The 20366-nt window shown below is 38.7% G+C and overlaps 1 protein-coding gene and 1 pseudogene across 2 annotated transcripts; both read left to right on the forward strand.

Moving 5' to 3' along the window:
* Positions 1-20366, forward strand: part of LOC122643782 — a 113020-nt pseudogene that overhangs the window by 7522 nt on the left and 85132 nt on the right.
* LOC122642008 (ankyrin repeat-containing protein NPR4-like) lies at positions 6576-18588 on the forward strand. 2 transcript variants are annotated; one of them, XM_043835381.1, is made up of 2 exons: positions 6576-6796; positions 17949-18588. In XM_043835381.1, the coding sequence occupies exons 1-2, from the start codon at positions 6656-6658 to the stop codon at positions 18585-18587; spliced, it is 780 nt and encodes a 259-aa protein (XP_043691316.1). In that variant the 5' UTR covers positions 6576-6655; the 3' UTR covers position 18588. The 2 variants fall into 2 exon arrangements, with proteins under 2 accessions (XP_043691316.1, XP_043691317.1); XM_043835382.1 differs by lacking the exon at positions 6576-6796 and adding an exon at positions 17211-17318.

Consider the following 20366-nt stretch of genomic DNA (forward strand, 5'->3'; position numbering starts at 1 on the left):
TTCAAAGAATTAGACACCTTAAGTGGAACATAAGCATTGCTTTTACAACCCCAAACCCCATTTTAAGTCCAGAAGATATCTTTTTAATATTTAATCCAAAAAATTAGACACCTTGAGTGGAACATAAGCGTTGCTTTTACAACCCCAAACCCCATTTTAAGTCCAAAAGATATCTTTTTAATGTTTCATCCAAAGAATTAGGCACCTTGAGTGGAACATAAGCATTGCTTTTACAACCCCAAACTCCATTTTAAATCCAGAAGATAGTGTGTTTACTTTAGAAGACAAAGCATAACCTCATTAAAATGACCAGATGTCTCATTATATATATATATATATATGTTAGAGATGGTCCCATTCTAAATTGGCTTCCCAGAATACTTACACAGAAACACTAGCTGGCTGCTACGAGTTGAGGGACGACCCATTCTACTGGTGAACTCTCACTGGAGGTAAGAAGAATCCTCTAGGTCTCTATTTATTTATTTTCGGAAGAGGTGTTACTCCAGATTCTCTATTGCCGAGTTGCCCGGTAGGACTGTGCTACCCAGACATGGTGCTACGTGCAAAGACCGCCTTACCCTCACTCGGGCAAGGCATTTGGGCAGAGGTAAGGCGGACATTTCGTGCAGCATCGTGTCTGGGCAGTACGGTCATGCCGGGCAGCTCAGCAGTAGAGGATCCAAATTGGGCTATTTTCCTTCTTGACTTAGAGCAATTTTTTTTTTTTTTTTTTAGTATATGGTATATGGAAAAATTACTTTATCTGGATTACTAGTCCAGCCTGAAACCAATCGTTATCTGGTTTCCTCTAGGCCTATATTTATGTTTTTTCCAGAAGACCCATTGGGGGCAAAATTTATTCAATCACATTGGGCAAAAAGATAGATATAATCCTTAGAAGGCCGTTTGGAAATGTGTTTCTCCAAAAACTCTTGTGTGAGAAATGTGTGTTTCGAATACCCAACATAAATCACATTTGACTTTCTCCTTTAAAAATAAATAACAAATTTTTTTTTTTAATGATGGTAAACACACAAACCACATTTCAGAACCCGAAAAAAAAAGTACAACGTGAACATCCATAGATCAATATTTTTTTTGTTTTTTTGGTAATTCATCCATAGATCAATATTAATTCAAGAAATTATAATTACTATCTTTTTTTTTTATTCAATTTGATATAAATATGTATATATTACCTCAAGAATATATGATTTGCTTTCTTGGTATATATAGGTATGGAAGGAAAGATGGAAAGTAATGCCTCATCAAGTAATCCTATTTCTCTGGGAAGTGAAGTGATAACCAGTGATGACGGCATTCCTATTCTGACAGAAGAAAACTATACGACTTGGAAAGATAAGATGGAAAATTTGTTGAAGAACAGAGGACTTTGGGATTACATGGTTGGAGAAAAGCCTGAACCTGAAAATACTTCCAGCAAAGAATATGAGGATTGGAAGGAGAAAAAGAAAGAAATTATATCAATAGTCACAGGAAAGTGTGGACCTAGGACAAAACCATACCTTGACAAGCTAGACATCACATTTATTTGGAGCCAATTGTCTACCATGTATGAGTTCACTTATCCAACACAAATCACAGGTAAAGTAATTAATATATATGGTTTCTAGCTACTTTCTAGTTTCTACCACATATTATTAATGGAAAAAAATCTTCTTCAATTCTTTAAAAGTGCAGTGCAGTTTGGAGATGAGAGCTCGACACTTGACAGGCGTGACATTCAACGGTTCTGAGCTCGAGAAGAAAGAAAAAGGAAAAAAAAACTGACACCTCGGACCGTTGGATGTCACACCTATCAATTGTTGACCACTCAACCCCGAATTGCATTGCACTCGGCGATCAAGGAATTGGAGAAAATTATAATTAGGGGTGCAAGTTTGGCCTTGTTGGGCCGAAGCCGCCCTAAGCCCGAACATGGCCTGGATTGAGATATTTGGCCCTGAGGGCAGGTCAGGTCAAGCCAGGGTTGAGGCCTTGGGCTAAGCCTGCCCCGAATCGGCCTAGCCCGACCTTGATTAAGTTATACTATAATATATATATATATTATAAACTTTAAACTTCACCCACATTTTGTTATATAATATATCATGTATGAATATAATAAGTGATGTAATACATTTTATTATAGTGTTATTTTACGTAAAATTGATAATTTTCTCCCCCGCCCATTCCAGCCCATGCATTTTCTTCCTCCTTCTCATTATCAGGGCCAATCAAGGTTGGATTTTTCAGGCCCTGAGTCAGGATCGGGTCGGACCTGGGCCAGCTAAAGGGGACTTAGGGTTGGGCTAGTGTTTTATAAAACCCGACCCAATATGACCCTGTTGCAGCCCTAATTTTAATCTCATACAAATTTCTTTAAAGTTTTTTTATTGATTACCTTGGGTGGCAGGGACGAAGAGCACAAATTACACATGGTGTCTGCCTTTGTACAAAGCTATTGTTGATGGTGATTGGAAGACTGTCTCTGAATTCCTCTCAGAAAATGAAGGAGCACTCACAGCAAGGCTGACATCAGAAGGAGAACTTCCTCTTCATGTTGCAGTTAAAAAAGGAAAAGTTGAAATTGCAAAGGAATTGATAAAAAAGATGCCTGTAGATCATCTATCAAGACAAGGAAAAGAAAACCGAACAGTTCTTCATATGGCTGCTGTAGGTGGAAACAAAGAGATTGTGAAAGCCATGGTAGAAAGGGATAAGAAACTGGTTTTGATCAAAAGCAAATACCACAGTGGTCACATTCCAATCGTCAGTACTGCAAAGGCCGGGAACAAAGATGTTGTGAATTATCTTTACCCGATCACCATAAGCCAAGAAGCTAGTCAGAAGGATGACCCCACTGGCACACGTCACAAAGATAGAGCTATAATTCTTACTGCTCTCATTTATGGTGATTTATATGGTAAGTCATGACAATCTATCTTCACTTTATAATATATTTTTTTGAATTCCATATGATACATGTATGTTTATGGTAAGGGTGTCACAATCTAAACCAAACCGGTCAAGCCTGGCCCGATTGAACCCGATCCAAACCAACCTGAGGCTTTATCGATTTGACGGTCCACCTATTGGCCCGATCGAACCCAAACCGAACCGAACACTGAAACTGACCCCCAAACCCTAAAAACCCTACCTAATGCCTACACAAAATCAGTCTATACCTAGTTTCAAACCGAAACAAATTGAAACGATAGCACAAACCGAACTGAAACTGAAAAGTCCTTATTGGTCCGGTTTGGATTCCCTGAAACTCACACCGAAACCAAAAAAACTGAACCCGAACCCGAACTGCTTGATTGACACCCGTAGTTTATGGTAACTTATATAATATGTTAGGTCGGGCTGAGCTGAGCTTTAACCGGGCGGGCTTGGTCGGGCTGGGGTGGGCTTGGAATTGACACCCTTACAGATTACCGAACCAAAACCTAGAACTTTTGGCATATCTTAAGCCTGACACGTTTAGTAGTTGGTTGTTCCCGGAATGGGGGTCCTAATCCATCGGGCATACAACCGGACCGACCGATTCCAAGCCCGACGTAGCTGGCCCGGTTACAACCCGACCTAGCCCAACCCTTTAATCTTTGATTTAAAAATTCTGAACATATGATTATAAGTCTCTTAATAAAAACCAGAGCTCCATTGCAATAAAACCAAACACATAAGCAAATGGCCATATGAAAAATATGACCACGTGGCACATGTCATGTCATGGATGTTTACTATTTAGTGGGGACCATAGAATTTAATATACCAATTTGTCTTTCAGTTAGGGGTGAAACAGGCCGGGCCGGGTTGGGCTTGGGTTTTTAAAATCCTAGCCTGATCCTGAGTCCTCTTAGTTCAATCCAAGCTCAACCTGGGCCTAGGTCTGGCTGAGATATCTCAGCCCAGTATAGCCCGACCTTGATTGATCTTGATTGGGCTGAGTTGGCCCTAATTGATCCTGATTTTTGCTAGGGTTTGGAAGGCCCTAGTTGACTAGTCTCATGTGATTGGGTATTAGATTGTTTGCTATTAGACTCTTCTTTGGGTTAAAAAACTTATACCAATCTTAAAATTTTAAATACTTTTATTCAATAGATAATTAACTTTTTTTTTAATAAACCAATAGATAATTAGATACTAAACAAAAATTACAAAATGTAATCAATAAATTGTAAAGCATAACCTAACATAGGGTGGGGCTGGTATGGGCTTAGCCCGAGGCTTCAACCCTGGCCCAGCCCGACTTTGACCCCGGGCCTAAAAATTTCAACCCTAACCCGCTCTCATGGTTGAAAAGTCCAACCCAAGCCCTATTCGGGCTCAGGGCGGGCTTGGACCGACAGGGTCAAACTTACACCCCCACTTTCAATTGATCTTATGTCAGGCTTACTGAGTTGACTCAACTACATAACCAATTACTCGGATTAAGGGTGTCAATTGGGACGGGACGGTACCAGTACCGGTACCAAAAGTGTCAATCCCAGTACCGTCCCATTTACTTAACGGGACCAAACCTAGATCCCAGTCCCGATTACTAGCGGGACGGGACGGTACCGGTTCCTAAACGGTTCTAGGCACTGTAGAAAAAGGAAGAAGTTTAATTGTTCCTAATGGGAAAATCCGATTGTGTTTTCCTCTTTGATTTCCCAAACAAAACCTTATTATCACACATGTTACTGTCACATGGTACTACTGAGTGGAAAAAAGAAAAACTTGGTACATGAAGTTGCTTGCAGGAAGAGAGAGTACCACTGAACCGGGATTTTGAGAGGCGAGACTTCAAGAGCTGTGGCTGTCCCCTCCCTAATGCATCATAAATATAATTCTTATATCCTATTTTTTCTCCCAAAAAAAAAAAAGACCTTATATATTTTTTCTTTTTTAAATGGTACTAGTATGTCCGGTACCATTCCGATACCTTATTGGTATTTCGGTACTGGTACCGTTGGGAATCCCGTCCTAGAACCGTCCCGTCCCATTTATCATTCGGTACCAAAATCAGATACCAGTACCGTCCCATTAGTAAATGGGACGGTACAGTACCGGGTTTTAGCGGGACGGTATTGGGACGGTTCCCGGTTCCGGTCCCAAATTGGCACCCTTAACTCGGATCAATAGGCTCCCAAATGATATTTCGAGTTTTAATTCACTGACCAATGGAAGGTTGGCTTTCACAATGTTCAAAACAAAAATAACTTTTTTTTTATTTTGTAGGGCATGCTCTTGATCTACTAAAGAAATACCCATATTTACTCTTGGTCATGGATGATCGTAAATGGACTCCCATAGAAGCACTCTCATTGAAGCGTAATGCATTTAAAAGTTCATTACCAACCAAAAGTGTTGGGACATTGGGATATTATTTCATGTACTCGTGTAAGTATTCTATCATCAATCCCTTCTTCTAGTTCTCCAGTCTGGGAGTGTAGCCTACGCCAGCACTCCCATGAGTCTATCTCTCTCCTCCCCATGTGAAAAGACATCTCTGCCTCCTTGTTCTGAGGAGAGAGAGATTGACACATGGGAGTGCAGCTGGCGTAAGTCACACTCACGGACAGAAAACTACTTCACTTAATCCTAATTTTGAATGTAAGATTTCCCCTATATGTGTATTAATATAATTGGACCAGTGCTAGATGTCCATGTCGATGCCAAAAATGAATTTTTGTACACGAGAACAGATGAAGAAAGCACTCAAGGTACACATTCTCTCTTTCAGTAACAATAACCTTTTAATGTTTAGCACCCAAAAAGAAAAATGAAATTATTTGTATCTATAAGTTGCTCTGGAATCTCTACTACATATCCCCTAAAGAACGAGCCCGTCTAACCTACAGGTCTCAATGGCGAGCCCATGTTTGGCCCATTCAAAAATTGTCTTCAGGTTCTATGGTATCGCTTCCGCGGGCTATTGCAGTATGCACTTATTAATCTAGGTGAGAAATTTGATGATTATCATTAAGGGTGCATGTCTGGCCCTAACAACCCGAGCCCACCCTGGCTCGCATTGAGCCCAAGCAGGGCTTAGGTTCAGATACCCTAGCCCTAAGGATGGGTCAGGGTTGAAAATTTTTGACCCTAAGTCAGGGTTGAGTTGGGCCAGGGTTGAGACCTCAGGCTGTGCCTAGTCCGGCCCAATCCAACCTTGGGGCCAATCAAGGTCAGTCCTACCCGAGCCTGGGCCCAGATAAGGGGACTCAGGGTTGGGCTGGGGTTTTAAAAGGCCCGGCCCGATCCGATCCCAATTGCAACCCTAATTATCATTTATCATGCATGCATAAAAGCTAACTCTTGCTATATATACAATGGTACATATATAGTGCCTGGTTGCAAGCACATCTATGAAGAGAAGTTGAAGCATTATGGAGCTTTTGAGCTACTAAAAGAACTATGGAGGCTAGTATCACAACTTGATGACCTTGATTTTCTTGTGAAGAATGCATTGGCTACAGCAATGTTTCAAGCAACAGAGAATGGAATTGTTGAATTTATAGAAGAGTGTATCAACAACTGTCCTCAACTTGTAACACAATTGCGAATTAATCCTTTTTTCCCAAATGGAGGCCAAACAATATTTCATTTTGCAATCTGCAACCGTCAAGAAAAGATTTTTGGGCTTATCCATGATCTAGGCCCATCAATGAAGTATGATCTTGCAAGGTTAAAGGATGAATCAGGAAACCGCATGTTGCATCTAGCTGCAAGCAAAGCACCTATTCAAAGGCTCAATCAAGTTCCCGGTGCTGCTCTCCAAATGCAACGTGAGCTACTTTGGTATAAGGTATATATGTGTTTTTTCACGAAATTTTATTTATTTTTTTGTCATTTTGAGTCTGTTATGTGAGAGTGGGACAAAACTGTGCACAGAGCCTTTTGTCTTTCCTTGTCTAACTACCCTTACAGAAAATTACAAAATTATCCATCCAATATTTTCTTCAACTGAATTAATTAATCAAAATAAGTTTGTGTATTTCGAAACTATGTACCCAATATGATATCCCTCCCTCATCATCTATGGTTTTTCAACATTTTTGCCTTGACTTTCTAGTTTTCACCTCTTTAACTTGTTTGGTAACTTGTTCCTTCATCATCCATGGGGTGTGAATCCACCTCTGGTGTGTGAGACCCACACTCCATAGATGGTGCCACCCCCATATGGGGAGCTAATAATCCTAATTCTCTCATCTTACTTGCCTAGATTTTATGTCAGGATTATTTTAGTCATCATGCAAGTATATGTTAATTTTAATATATTTATTCCCTTCATTTAGGAAGTAGAAAGTATGATGTACACTCGTGCCACATCTAAAAACGGAGATGGTCTAATAGCAAGAACATTATTCACTGAAGAGCATACAGAACTACTAAAAGAAGGAGCAACATGGATGAAGGAAACAGCAACACAATGCATGGTGGTAGCAACATTAATCACTACGATTATGTTTGCAGCAGTGTTTACCGTACCAAGTCATGCAGGAGGAGGAGGAGGAGAACCCAATAATAATTACATACATGGCAAGTTTCCGGTGGTTTTTGTCATATCAAATATATTAGCACTTTGCTCTTCGGTCGCTTCAATGTTGATGTTTCTGGCCATTATTACTTCACGATATGCGGAAGAAGATTTCTTTTCGACTTTACCTCGGATGTTGATGTTGGGCCTTTTATTTCTCTTCATCTCGATTGTGGGGATGATGATAGCCTTTGTGGTAGCTATCTTATTTATGCTTCACTATGATGTTCGTTTGTGGTTCTCCTTTCCAATTGTCTTCATTGCAAGTATCCCGGTCACTATATATGCTTTGGTGGAACTTCCCCTATTCATTCAATTGATGTTCACCACATCCTCATCACATGTCTTCGGGAAGAGAAAATAAGCATGCATGGAGGGGTGTAGTAGTACTTTACCATTGGTGTGTTGTAGAGGGAACAATATATAAAAGAGCTTGAATGTATAATCAGGTACAAAGTGTATTTTGTTTGTTATAAACCTTTGAGTTGATTGGATGAAATTAATTTATATACATCATTAGTGGTCATTTGTGGTATTTTAAAATACTAAGAATATGAGTGATTTGCTATAATTTCTCTGTGAATTCCCCCCCCCCTTTTTCTTGGAGCTATGGAAGATGATCTTAAGTTGGTCTGTCACTTTTAGGATCACTTCATGTGTCATCATTGCATTAGCTCTTTTGACTCGAGGGAAGTCATGAATGTTCTTAGAGATAACCTGTACTTGGGTTGTGTTTGGTATGCATTCTTAAAATTGATATTCTAGGTCTAGAACTCATTTTCAAACCTGATCTTCTCTATTTTCTTACTTCAAAAAACACTTTAGATCTATAATCTATTCAAGAATGCATACCAAACACAACCTAACTTAGAGATATCTTTAGAAGACCAGAAAGATTTATTGGACTGATTATTTATGTGGTTGGGTTTCTCTCTCAGTTGTAAGAGGTGATATGTATTTTTGTTTCAAACCAAACCGAATCAAATAAATCATTTAGGACCGGAAATGGGCCATTGAATTCACAGGCTCATGCTAGCTATAATGGGCCATTGAATCCACAAGCTTTATACTCCTTTGTTTTTTAAACAAATATTGTCATAGGCTAAAAAATCATCCCTGCTGGGCTTTACTAATTGGTCAATCAGAACCCTTATGGTCGAACCACCAAATAAATAGAAAATAAAAGGTCCCAAACATTTCTCACAAATGTGGCCTCTGGGGGACCATGCCTAGGCCTAATAGGCTGTTTTTAATTACATAGATTGAGCTCTAAAGACGCAATAGGACACCCCTCCTTTAATTAGAAGACCATTTTGTCAAAGAAGTCCCAAAATTATTCTCAGAAGAAACCATAGCTTGAGCCTGCATGGTTATATGGGCTCGAAGGCAGGATGCCCAAGCCCATCTCATTATATTTGAGTAAGTTTGGGAAAATCATCTTGGTAACAGGGGTCATTTAGACAGTCCATTTACATAAAATGTTTCGCCAGCTGAGAATGCGAAACAGAGCTAGAATGTGTTTTGAGAATGCATACCAAACACAGTCTAAATGCATCGATGATGCCCACAATCTTCTTCGGCTTGCAGGATCCTACATTGTTACTGATCCGTATCAAATGTGCCATTGCGAACCACTCCCATGAGAATCCAATCCATAGCTCATACAGATATAATCTTCATCTTCTTGGTTTTAGGATCAAATAAAGTACAAGCAATATTAAGCCAAGAATTCGTAATTATTTAAAAAAAAAAAGTGAGTCTAGCTCTAATTGCTGGAACTTCATTGCTTCTACTAAATACGATTTTCTCCAAAGGGAGAGGGCATCACCACAAAATTTACATAATAATTCATCCCATCCAGCCTAACCAATTATTTTAAAATATTAAGCCCATATAGCCCATTCGAAACACCATATAGCCCATTAAGCCCATATAGCTCATAAGAGAGGGCATCACCACAGAATTTTGTGCATGAGATGTCATAAGAAATTTTGTAGACAAATAGACTCCAATATTCTTATCTTATATGTAAAATTTCAACCTAAGTAAAGTTGGCCAAATAGCAAACAAAGCATTGAAAATCTAATAGTATTGACACTAGGGCGCGTACAATATATCGAAAGGTATATAATTGAATGAGAGTAGGAATTTGATACATGATCAATCTAAACCAACATCTCCATACTAGGGCGCGTACAATATATCGAAAGGTATATAATTGAATGAGAGTAGGAATTTGATACATGATCAATCTAAACCAACATCTCCATACTAGGGTGCGTACATTATCCAGTCAATTATATTGACTTTAGCTCTCAAAACACAAACTATAAGACTATAGGAGTTCTCATCAATAGACATTGAATTTGAGGATTGAGCGCAAAAGAGTTACGTGTAACAAAAGGATTAAGTCACTTTTATCCCTTTCTACATGAAAACAACAATTCAGATCGTTTATGGCATAGCTGCCCGTAGCGGCCTGTGCAGCACAGACTGGGCTGCGCGCACAATGACCGCCTTACCCCCACATGGGCAAGGCGTTTGTGCAGGGGTAAGGCGGTCTTTATGCGCATGGCTTAGTCTGCGCCGCTCAGGCCGCTACGGGCAACGCCCCATAAAGAATCTGGATAACTGATAGAAAAAGTCTGAACTCTTGAATTAAAAATTCTAACGTGTTTTACACACCGGGAAGAGATTACTTGGGAGGTCAGTATCCCTTCCTTGATAGTTTTACTCTACAAAAGTGTTGGCTGTTATGATGCTATTCAAATCTTTCCTCTATAAAAAAATAAAAAAGAATGATTTGTAAATCTTTATTTAATTAACTACCTCTTTATCTTTTAGTGTTTCAATCAAGGAATTAGACACTTAGAGTGGAGCAAAAGCATTGCTTTTACAATCCCTAACCCATTTCAAGTCCAGAAAGATATATAGTAAGTAAATTTACTTAAAAAGACAAAGCATAACATCATTAAAGTTATCAAATAGCTCAATACATATGGTTTTGAGGGGTATTTTCGAGAAATAACTTCCTCGAGCAATAACACACAAAGAACTACTATACTCTTGCATTCCCTATATATATATATATATGTTTGAGATGGTCGGATTCCATATTGGTTTTCGAGGGAGTTGAGGGACGACTAGTTACTCTATATTGCTCTACAATTTCTACTGGTGAACTCTCATTAGGGGTAAGAAGAATCCTTCAAGCCTCTTTTATTTATCTATTTTTTTGAAAGGAGTGTTACTAACTTGAAGATTAATCCTCTTCAATTTCTAAAGTGTGGCAATGCGACAGTGCTAGGTGGAGATGTCGACACCTGGCAATTGTCGTATTTAACGGTCCGAGCTCATTGATATGAATTGTTGGATGCGGCAGCTGCTAGGTGGAGATCCGTATTGCCACTTTAAGGAATTGGAGAGGATTATTTTCCTAGCTAGTAACCTATTTTCCTTTTTGACTTGAGCAATTTTACATGAAAAACAAAATTTTTTTGGGTATATGCATTATTATACATGGGAAAATCACATGATCTGTATTATTAGTTAGATTGACATTGATAGTTATTGAAGCCGATCACATTTGGTTGGGATAAGGCTGAGTTATTGTTATTGTTGAAACCAATTGTTATCGAGTCTCTCTCAAGTAGTATTACAGGTTCATATATAAATATATATTATATAGGAAAAAGAACTCGGGGGGGGGGGGCATGGCCACCGGATCTTTATCTCCTCCAGTTTCCTGCCAGGCCCAGTTCCCCAATTCCTCTAACAAGGGGGTGAAATGACCATCCTACCCCTACCCAAACACTCTGCCTGGGTGGGATCCACCCCCCCCCTATTTGAGGAACTAGGGAATTGGGTTGGGCAGGGAACTGGAGGAGATAATTTTCTTGTGGCCACCTCACCCCTATGAAAAGCGGAAATACCGCTTTTGTTGATGCTTCCACATACTCTCCCATTGGCCTACACACCTGCAGGGGCCACACTCCTACACGGAAAACACGTCCCCATATATATATGATATAAAAGTTCGGTTAATCAATTCAATAAATTTCAATTATTATTATTATTTTTTATATGTAGTAGTACTTCATGAAGAATACAGGATTAATTTGGTTTCTTGATACATATATGGCAGGACCAATGGAAGCTCCTAATTCTATGAAAAGTGAAGAGGCCTCACAGTCACAGGAAAACACTAATCCTGTTTCTGCGGAAAGTATAGCGTTATACCACGAAATTCCTATTTTAACAGAGGAAAACTATAAGAGTTGGAAAGAGAAGTTGGAAAAATTATTAAGGAGCAGAGGACTGTGGGATTATGTTGTTGGAGCAAAACCTGAAGCTGAAGATACTTCCACCAAAGAATATGAGGAACGGATGAAGAAATATGATGAAGAGATTACAAATATATTCAAATATAAGTGTGGAGTCAGGACACAACCATATATTGAAGGGCTTCCCAATATCACACTTATTTGGACCCAATTGGTTACAATGTTTGAGTTCAATTATCCAACAAAAACAGGTAAGTAATATGGGTTTTTATTTTTATTTTTATGCCTAGTAACAATTTAAGGATCGAATTTCTTTCCACCCACAGTGAATGTGATCCCATTCACCACGGGGCGGGAGAGGGCGGGAAATGGTATTGGGAGAGTATTTTGACTAAAACTCTAGGAGGGGTTTGTGAACATTAGGATGATGGGTGAACCGTCCTCTATGGGTGGAGGGAAACTTAGTCTATAATATAATATGGTTTCTTTTTACCACAAAATTTTTTAAAGGATTAAGTTACCTTCCACCACCCGGTGAATGGATTCCCACCATCCGACACTCATGTGTGCATCTCATACCTTGGTGAATGGGAATCATTAATTCACTATGTCTGAAGGGAAACTCAATTCTTGCTTAAAAGTTGCAATCCATATATTCCATCGAAGTATGTTTTTGTCCAAGATAAACGACCATGTCACACAACCATCAGATGGAGATGAGGGGTGCACCGTAGACCTTCATACCCTATCCAATGGTTGTGTACATAATCATGCATCATGCACGACAGTGTACAAAATCTTTTACCATAATATAAAATAAAGAACTCAACGTTGCTTCAATTAATTGTTGGGTATATTCTATAACTCTAATATATGTTCTAATATAAGTCTATTTGAATAAAGAATAAGGTTGTGGTGGGCCCTATTAGATATAGTCCATCTAACCTAAAACCCTAGTCTTTCCTATAAATACTAGTTGGAGACAGCAACCTGTATTATTCCAAATTTGATATGCAAAATGTATTGCTTTAAGCGACCTTATGTTTAAACCCTAAACCCTAACATTAATTACCTCGGCTGCTGCAGAGACAATGAGGAAGAGGAGCACAAATTACACATGGTGTCTGCCTTTATACAAAGCTATTGTTGATGATAATTGGAAGAGTGTCTCTGAGTTTCTCTCAATAAATGATAAGGAAGCTCTTCTTACAGCCAGACTCACATCAGAAGGAGAAATTCCTCTTCATGTGGCAGTTCAAAATGAAAATGTTGAAATTGCAAAAGAATTTTTAAAAATTATGCCTTCACACCTTCTATCAAAAGAAGGGAAAGATGGGAGAACAGTTCTCCATGTTGCTGCTGCAGTTGGGAACAAAGAGATCGTCAAGGCCATCGTAGAAAAGGATGAGAAATTAGTGTTGATCAAATGCAAATTCTACGGCAAACTTAACCCAATCACCCAAGCTGCAGTTCTCGGCAGAAAAGATGTGGTGAATTATCTTTACGACATCACCATACGCCAATCTGCTGCTGCTGCTGCAGCCAATCAGAATGAAGAAGACAACAGTAGTAGCGAACGTGAAAGAGCTACAATTCTTAGTCATCTAATTTTTGGTGGCTTCTATGGTGACTATCTTTCTATCTTAATTCTATCCCTTTATAATAAAATCGGGGGTTTTTTTTTTGGACTATTTTTATCCCTGTGTCGTTCAGTTTCACTGATACAGTATTGGCACGGTATCAGGATCAGTGACTAGCAATATCGATACCTCAAATCATGATTGACTTCCATTGATTCAAATTCAAATCTGCCAATTTCAATCCAATTTTGTGATCCGAATCTGACCTGATTACCCCCATGCATGGACTGAGGTATTGGTATCGGATCCGGATCACATGTACTTTGGTTTTTGGTGGATTTTTTCACCAAAATATTCACAAAAAATAAATAAAAAAAACTGTTTTATAATCTATTTTTTAGATTTTTATTCTAGGTTTGTTTCTTAGTTTTTCCATTATTTCACTAAAAATAAATTTTTTTACAATTTTTTTGAAAATTTGAAGATTGTTTTTTAGAATTTTTTGTTTACTATTCACGAGGCATAATGGAACTCAGTATACCAATTTGTCTTTCAGTTATTAACTCTCTCTCTATATATATATTTATCAAAAAATTATATATATTCGGGGTCAATGAGTTGACACAACCTTTTTTGTTTTGGTAATCACACAAACCACACCGCAATCCCAAAAGGTTAATCTGAGTTGACTCAACGTAGATCACCAACTTACTTGGGTCAATAGTATCCCAAATTGATCTTTCAAATCTTAAAATCCTGACCAATGGAAAATTGGATTTCCCAATTTCAAAAGAAATTTATTTATTTATTTATTTCTTGTAGGGCAAGCTCTTGATCTATTAAAGAAATACACACATTTAGTCTTGCTTAGGGATGATATAAGTTGGACAGCCATGACGGCACTCTCAACGAAGCATACTGCATTTCAAAGTTCATTACCAACCATAAGTGTTGGGAATTTGGGATATTATTTTGTCTACTCATGTAAGTATTTTCTATCATTGATCTCTTCTTTTAGCTTTACTTTGGAAAAATTTTCGAAAAATTTTCATAACTCGATATTATGAATCTTGCTAAGAACTCTATGAAACCATCCCACCACCATACCCCTAGACTTTTGAAACTGTGAAATAAAATTTTTAGAAGTCTACGTATATGTGGTTGCGATTGTATGTAGGTTTTGTACACAGGCTTGGTACATTACATTGGCTCATATTGCTAGTATTCTCTTTAGCATTTGGTATTTTCTTTGGCATATATATATTTCCTAAATCTCTAATCTAAAATTCCAACCCAGGGGCAGTAAGAAATGTTATTTACAATCACATGTTTTGTTTTTTAACATATTTTTGTGACAGACTTTCTTATAAATATTTACGTACACATGCTTTTTGATTCATTTCTTGACCTATGAACCCAAATATTTGATCATATGATTCAAAGCTAGCTACTTCTCTTTTATAATTAATCATATATTTTCAAATACAAAATTCCCTCTATACGTATTAATATAGTTGGACCAGTGCTAGATGTACATCTGGATGCCAAAAATGCTTTTTGGCACACAAGAGGAGACGTGGAAAATTCCTTCGATGCCAACAGAGACAACACTGCTCAAGGTGCGCATTCTCTCTCTCTCTCTCTCTCTCTCTCTTTAGATTGTTATGTCAAGGCTCAACCAAAAGGATCGAGCTCCTCTGCAACGCGGGGGTGCAGTACTAGATGTCCGACGCACACCCACAGCTTGACACGTGGCCGAGGTGCTGTTGGAGGGCTCGGACGGATGTGCACCACCAAGCTGAAAATCCTTCTCTCTACAACATGTGCATCTAGATCGGTGATGCGCATCCATTCGAGCCCTCGAAACAGCAGCTCAGCCACGTGTTGAGTTGTGGGGGTGCGGCGGACATCTTCCAATGCACCCCTGCATTGCAGAGGAGCCGGATCTCAAACAAAGCCATAAGGCCCGAAATATGTACGTTCAGCAAAAGACCTTAATATAGCTTTGAACTCAATCTGACTTACAATTTTTTGAATTATAAGTTCCATAAGTTAGCATCATATTACTGCGGTTTATGTTGTTATTTTATTTTATTTCTATCAGTTACAATAACCTTTAATGTTTATCTCCCCCCCCCCCCCCGAGTTCAGTCTATGGGGGAGTGGGACTCATGCCCCATGGAGGGGTCAGATCTGTCCCCACCCGTCCCATGTAGGTAGCTGATTCGGATTCGCCCCCAAGCCCCCCCCCCCCCAAAAAAAAAGAAAAGAAAAGAAAAAGAAATAATAGATCTATCAGTTGTTCTGGAATCTCTACTATCCCTTAAAGAACGAGCCCATGTGTAGGCCCATTCATAACGCTACACATGTCCTAATTGTGTGATTGACAATTGCATCTAAAGAGAATGAACTACAAATATATACTTAGCTAATGGATTTGGATCCTCTACGGCCTACGGTAGTGCAACCATCATGCTGTGCGTAACTCCCACCTCGCCACCTCAGCACAGATGCCCATCCAATGGTTGGCATCGAACTCCTAAAAAATGCCACTCAAAATTTAAATTTGAAAGGAGTTTGATGCCCAACCACTGGACGGGCATATGTGTTGAGGTGGCAACCTGGGAGTTGCTTGTAGCATGATGGCCGCACAAGTGCACAACCCTAGGCCGTAGAGGAGCCCGATCCCTTAGCTAATCGGCTTTCCTAGTAATATCCCAATAAGAACAACATTCTACCAGTGTAGCTTTACTGGGTTAGGGTCTCTTCATCGTGTGTCCTGTACAAAACTGTGTATTATGTCTAGTACGAGAGAAATCCTCCCTGTTGTTATCCCCCCCAATAGGCCATAGGGGCTTCTCCAAATTGGAAGGCTGCTATACCTTTCCTCCTTTCCCCCTTTCCCTTCTGGGTGTTCTTGTATTTTCACACTTTTGTTGAATATAAATTTGATTCACCAAATTATTTGATTCTGATGCACGCAGGAAATATGATGGAATATTGTGGGCTATGCACAATTACAGATTGCGTTATTTTTTGGTTTTGTAAGGGTCTATGGTTACACTTGCACTGGCTATTTCAGAATGCACTTATTAAACTAGGTGAGCTGAGAGAATAAATTGATGAGAATCAATCACACTCTGCTATGATCATGCATCTATTTGTAATTAGAATAATTATCACATCCAATTCGCTGCTCGCTCCAATTCCTCCAATTCCTCTAATAGGTGGAGTGGACCCCAGCCACCTTGGGTAGCCTTGGGCAGTGTGTTTGGATAGGGGTAGGATGGTCATTTTTGCCCCCTCCCTATGTGAGGAATTGGAGGAATAGGAGCGGGCAGCAAATTAGAGGGGATAACGATTCATTGTCAATAATTATAGTGTATTAATTACTTGGTAATGTTGCATCCTTATAATAAGCTCGATCTTATCATATCATGAAAGTTAACTCTAATTGCCTGATCATCAATACTACTAGTGCCTGGTTTCAAGAAAATCTATGAGGAGAAGTTGAAGCATTATGAAGCTTCTGAGCTACTAAAAGAAATTTGGAGGATAGTGTCAGAACTTGATGACCTTAACTCTGTGAAGAATGATTTGGTTTCAGCAATGTCTTTTGCAACCCTGTATGGGATTGTTGAATTTATCGAAGAGTGTATCAAAAACTGTCCTCAGATTCTGTTGTGGAATTCTTTTGGAGAAAATAGAGAGCAATCGGTATTTCATTATGCAATCAGCAACCGCCAGGGAAAGATTTTTGGGCTTCTCCATCGTCTAGGCCCATCAAAAAAGGATTATATTTCACGGAGACCTGATTCATTTGGAAACTGGATGTCACATCTAGCTGCTAAAAAAGCACCAATTCAGAGGCTTAATCAAGTTCCTGGTGCAGCTCTCCAAATGCAACGTGAGCTTCTTTGGTATAAGGTACGTACGTACCTCATTTTTATTTCAATTCCTTCCTTAATTGCTTCTTCCATGCATGCATAGTGTTTTTTTTTTCCCATTTAGCATGCAATCCTTTTTTTTTTGTACAATAGGAGGTATAAACGAAAATGAAAAATAGGTATACGCACAATATTGGGAATTAGGGGTGCAACTGGGTTGGTTTGGGCTGGGTTTTTTAAAACCCCAGCCCAATCCTGAGTTCCCATAGCTGAGTCCAGGCCCGTCCCGATCCTGACCCAGGGCCTGAAAAATTAATACAACCTTGACCCGTCCTCAGCCGGGTTGATCCTGATTGGTGTTGATCCAGGCTCAGTCCGGGGGCTTAACCCTGGCCCAGCTCGATCCTGAGGAGTGAGGGCCAGATATTTTCAATCCTGACCCGCCTCAAGGCTAGGGTATCTCAACCCAGACCCTGTTCGTGCTCCGGGCCAATATAAAATTTAGTCGTAATTAATTACTTACTACATACATAGTATCTACTCTCATAAAGAGTTTAAGTTGCCTTATTTTGATAACAAGTAGGTGAATAATGTGGTCAAGATGGATAAGGATAGTGTCCATATATGTGTGTTAATTTTAATATTTCCTTTTTTTTCTTCTTCATTTTAGGAAGTGGAAAGTATTATGCCCTCCGTCAATGACCTATATCAGAACAAGAAATATGAAAAATCAAGAATATTATTCACTGAAGAACATAGAGACCTAGTAAAAGATGGAGCAACATGGATGAAGGATACAGCAACACAATGCATGGTGGTAGCAACACTAATCACTACTATTATGTTTGCAGCAGTGTTTACTGTACCAGGTGCCAATAAGGATAATAGTGATCATACAGGAACAGGAGAACCCAATAATAATTACGTACAAGGCAAGTTTCCACTAGTTTTTGTCATATCAAATATATTAGCACTTTGCTCTTCGGTTGCTTCAATGTTGATGTTTCTGGCCATTATTACTTCACGATATGCGGAAGAAGACTTCTTGTCGACTTTGCCTCGGATGTTGATGTTGGGCCTTTTATTTCTCTTTGTTTCTATAGTGGGAATGATGATAGCCTTTGTGACAGCTATCTTATTTATGCTTCACTATGATGTTCGCCGGTGGGCCTCCTTTCCAATTATCTTTCTTGCAAGTGTCCCAGTCACTATATATGCTTTGGTGGAACTTCCTTTATTCATACAATTGATGTTTACCACATCCTCGTCAGATGTCTTCGGGAAGAAAAACTTAAATCACCATGCATGAATGAGTGTAATAGTACCTTACCATTGATGTGTTGTTATGAGAATAATATATAAAAGAAGTGCAATGTTCCTATAAAGGTCTCATTTCCAATCTTCTTTCTAGCAAGTATCCAAGTCAGTATAGATGCTTTGGTAGAAGTTTCCCTATTCATACAATTGATGTGTTTACACATCCTTGTCAGAAGTTTTTGGGGAGAGAACATTAAATGAGCATGGATGAATGGGTGTAGCTAGTAGTACTTTACCGTTGGTGTGTTGTAGAGGGAACAATATATAAAAGAAGTGCAATGTATAATCAGTTACATAGTGTCTCTTGTTATAATAAACAATTGAGTTAATTGGTTTAAATTAATTTATAAACCAAGAGGCAGGATAAACTCAATCTCCATGATCAAAATAAAAAGATATGGACTTAAGGGGCATCTCTGTCTAATACCTCGGGAGGGCTCAAGAAAATCATAAGATCCCCCTTTCAACTTAATAGAATAAGAAACAAAGGAAGTCAAGTAACTAATGAGATCACATGAATGAGTAGAAAATCCTTAAAAATTCAAAGACGTATAACACGAAGGAAGCCCCATTCCAAACGATCATAGGCCTTGGACGTATCAAGTTTGATTGCAACCCAACAACGATTCCCTTTACAATGATATATATAGTGAACAATTTCATGGGCAATAATGATATTATCAATGTTCTGACGACCTTTGACAAAAGAGGATTGATGTAGACAGATAAGTCAGCCTAACTGCCCCTAAAGTTTCCTTGCTAAAGTTGAGAGATTATCTTATATGTCACAGTACACAAACTTATGGGCCAAAAATCATTTGAAGATAGGACATTTTCTCTCTTTGGTATTAAAGTTATTAGAGTATGATTTGTGTCAAATGCCAAAGTGATATTGGTGAAAAATCATGGACAAAGGAAACAATATCTTGGTGTACGAAATCCCAACATTTATGATAAAAAATAACCGATATACCATTATGTACTGGGGTTTTATACGTCCAATACTAAACTCAGTCTCTTTAATTTCCTCTTTCGAGAAAAAAAGATGCTAAACAAGTGGATCCATGGGGTTTGATGTTGTAAATATAGCACTAAAATGTTGGGAGAATACACAAACAATCTGAAAAATATCATAAATTAAGTCACCTCCAAGACCACGAATACACTCTGTGTTGTAAATATATCATTCAAATCATACATGAAAAATACATGTAACTATGGGTTTAGATTACTTATCTGATTAGTAGACAAACCAAAGTTGATGTCAGCAAACCAAGACTTGTATCATTTGATGATGCCATGTGAATCGCTAGAAACATGTGAAGTGTATGGCTAACCCAATAATGAAAGTTTCGTAAGGGGACTGGAGCAGGCTACCATGAAACAAAAGATCTTCTTTCTAAAGAGATTCGATTCGGAACTATTATATGTCCAAGGTCCAATATTGAAATCATTTCAAAGGGTTTCCTTGACTTTGTCCGTGTCAACAAACTATTTGAAATACTTCAAGCACCAAATATAACGTCACAAACCTAAAATTACATTGAGTAACTTAAGGGGTTGAGTCGTGGCAATGGACACTTTCCTTAAGATTATAGATGCCCCTATGGTGCAAGACGGATTTGGCGAATCAGCCTCTAAGATAAAATAGCCCTTAGACCCCTCCAGTGGTTGTTGCATTCACTTATTGGGCCCTATCGAGACACGTTCGAGTTGTGCTCAGTCAATAATAGGAATGGAATAATAGTACCTCTCGAAACAATAAAAAGCT

This window comes from Telopea speciosissima, chromosome 10 (genome assembly GCF_018873765.1).
Source record: "Telopea speciosissima isolate NSW1024214 ecotype Mountain lineage chromosome 10, Tspe_v1, whole genome shotgun sequence".
Lineage (NCBI taxonomy): Eukaryota > Viridiplantae > Streptophyta > Magnoliopsida > Proteales > Proteaceae > Telopea > Telopea speciosissima.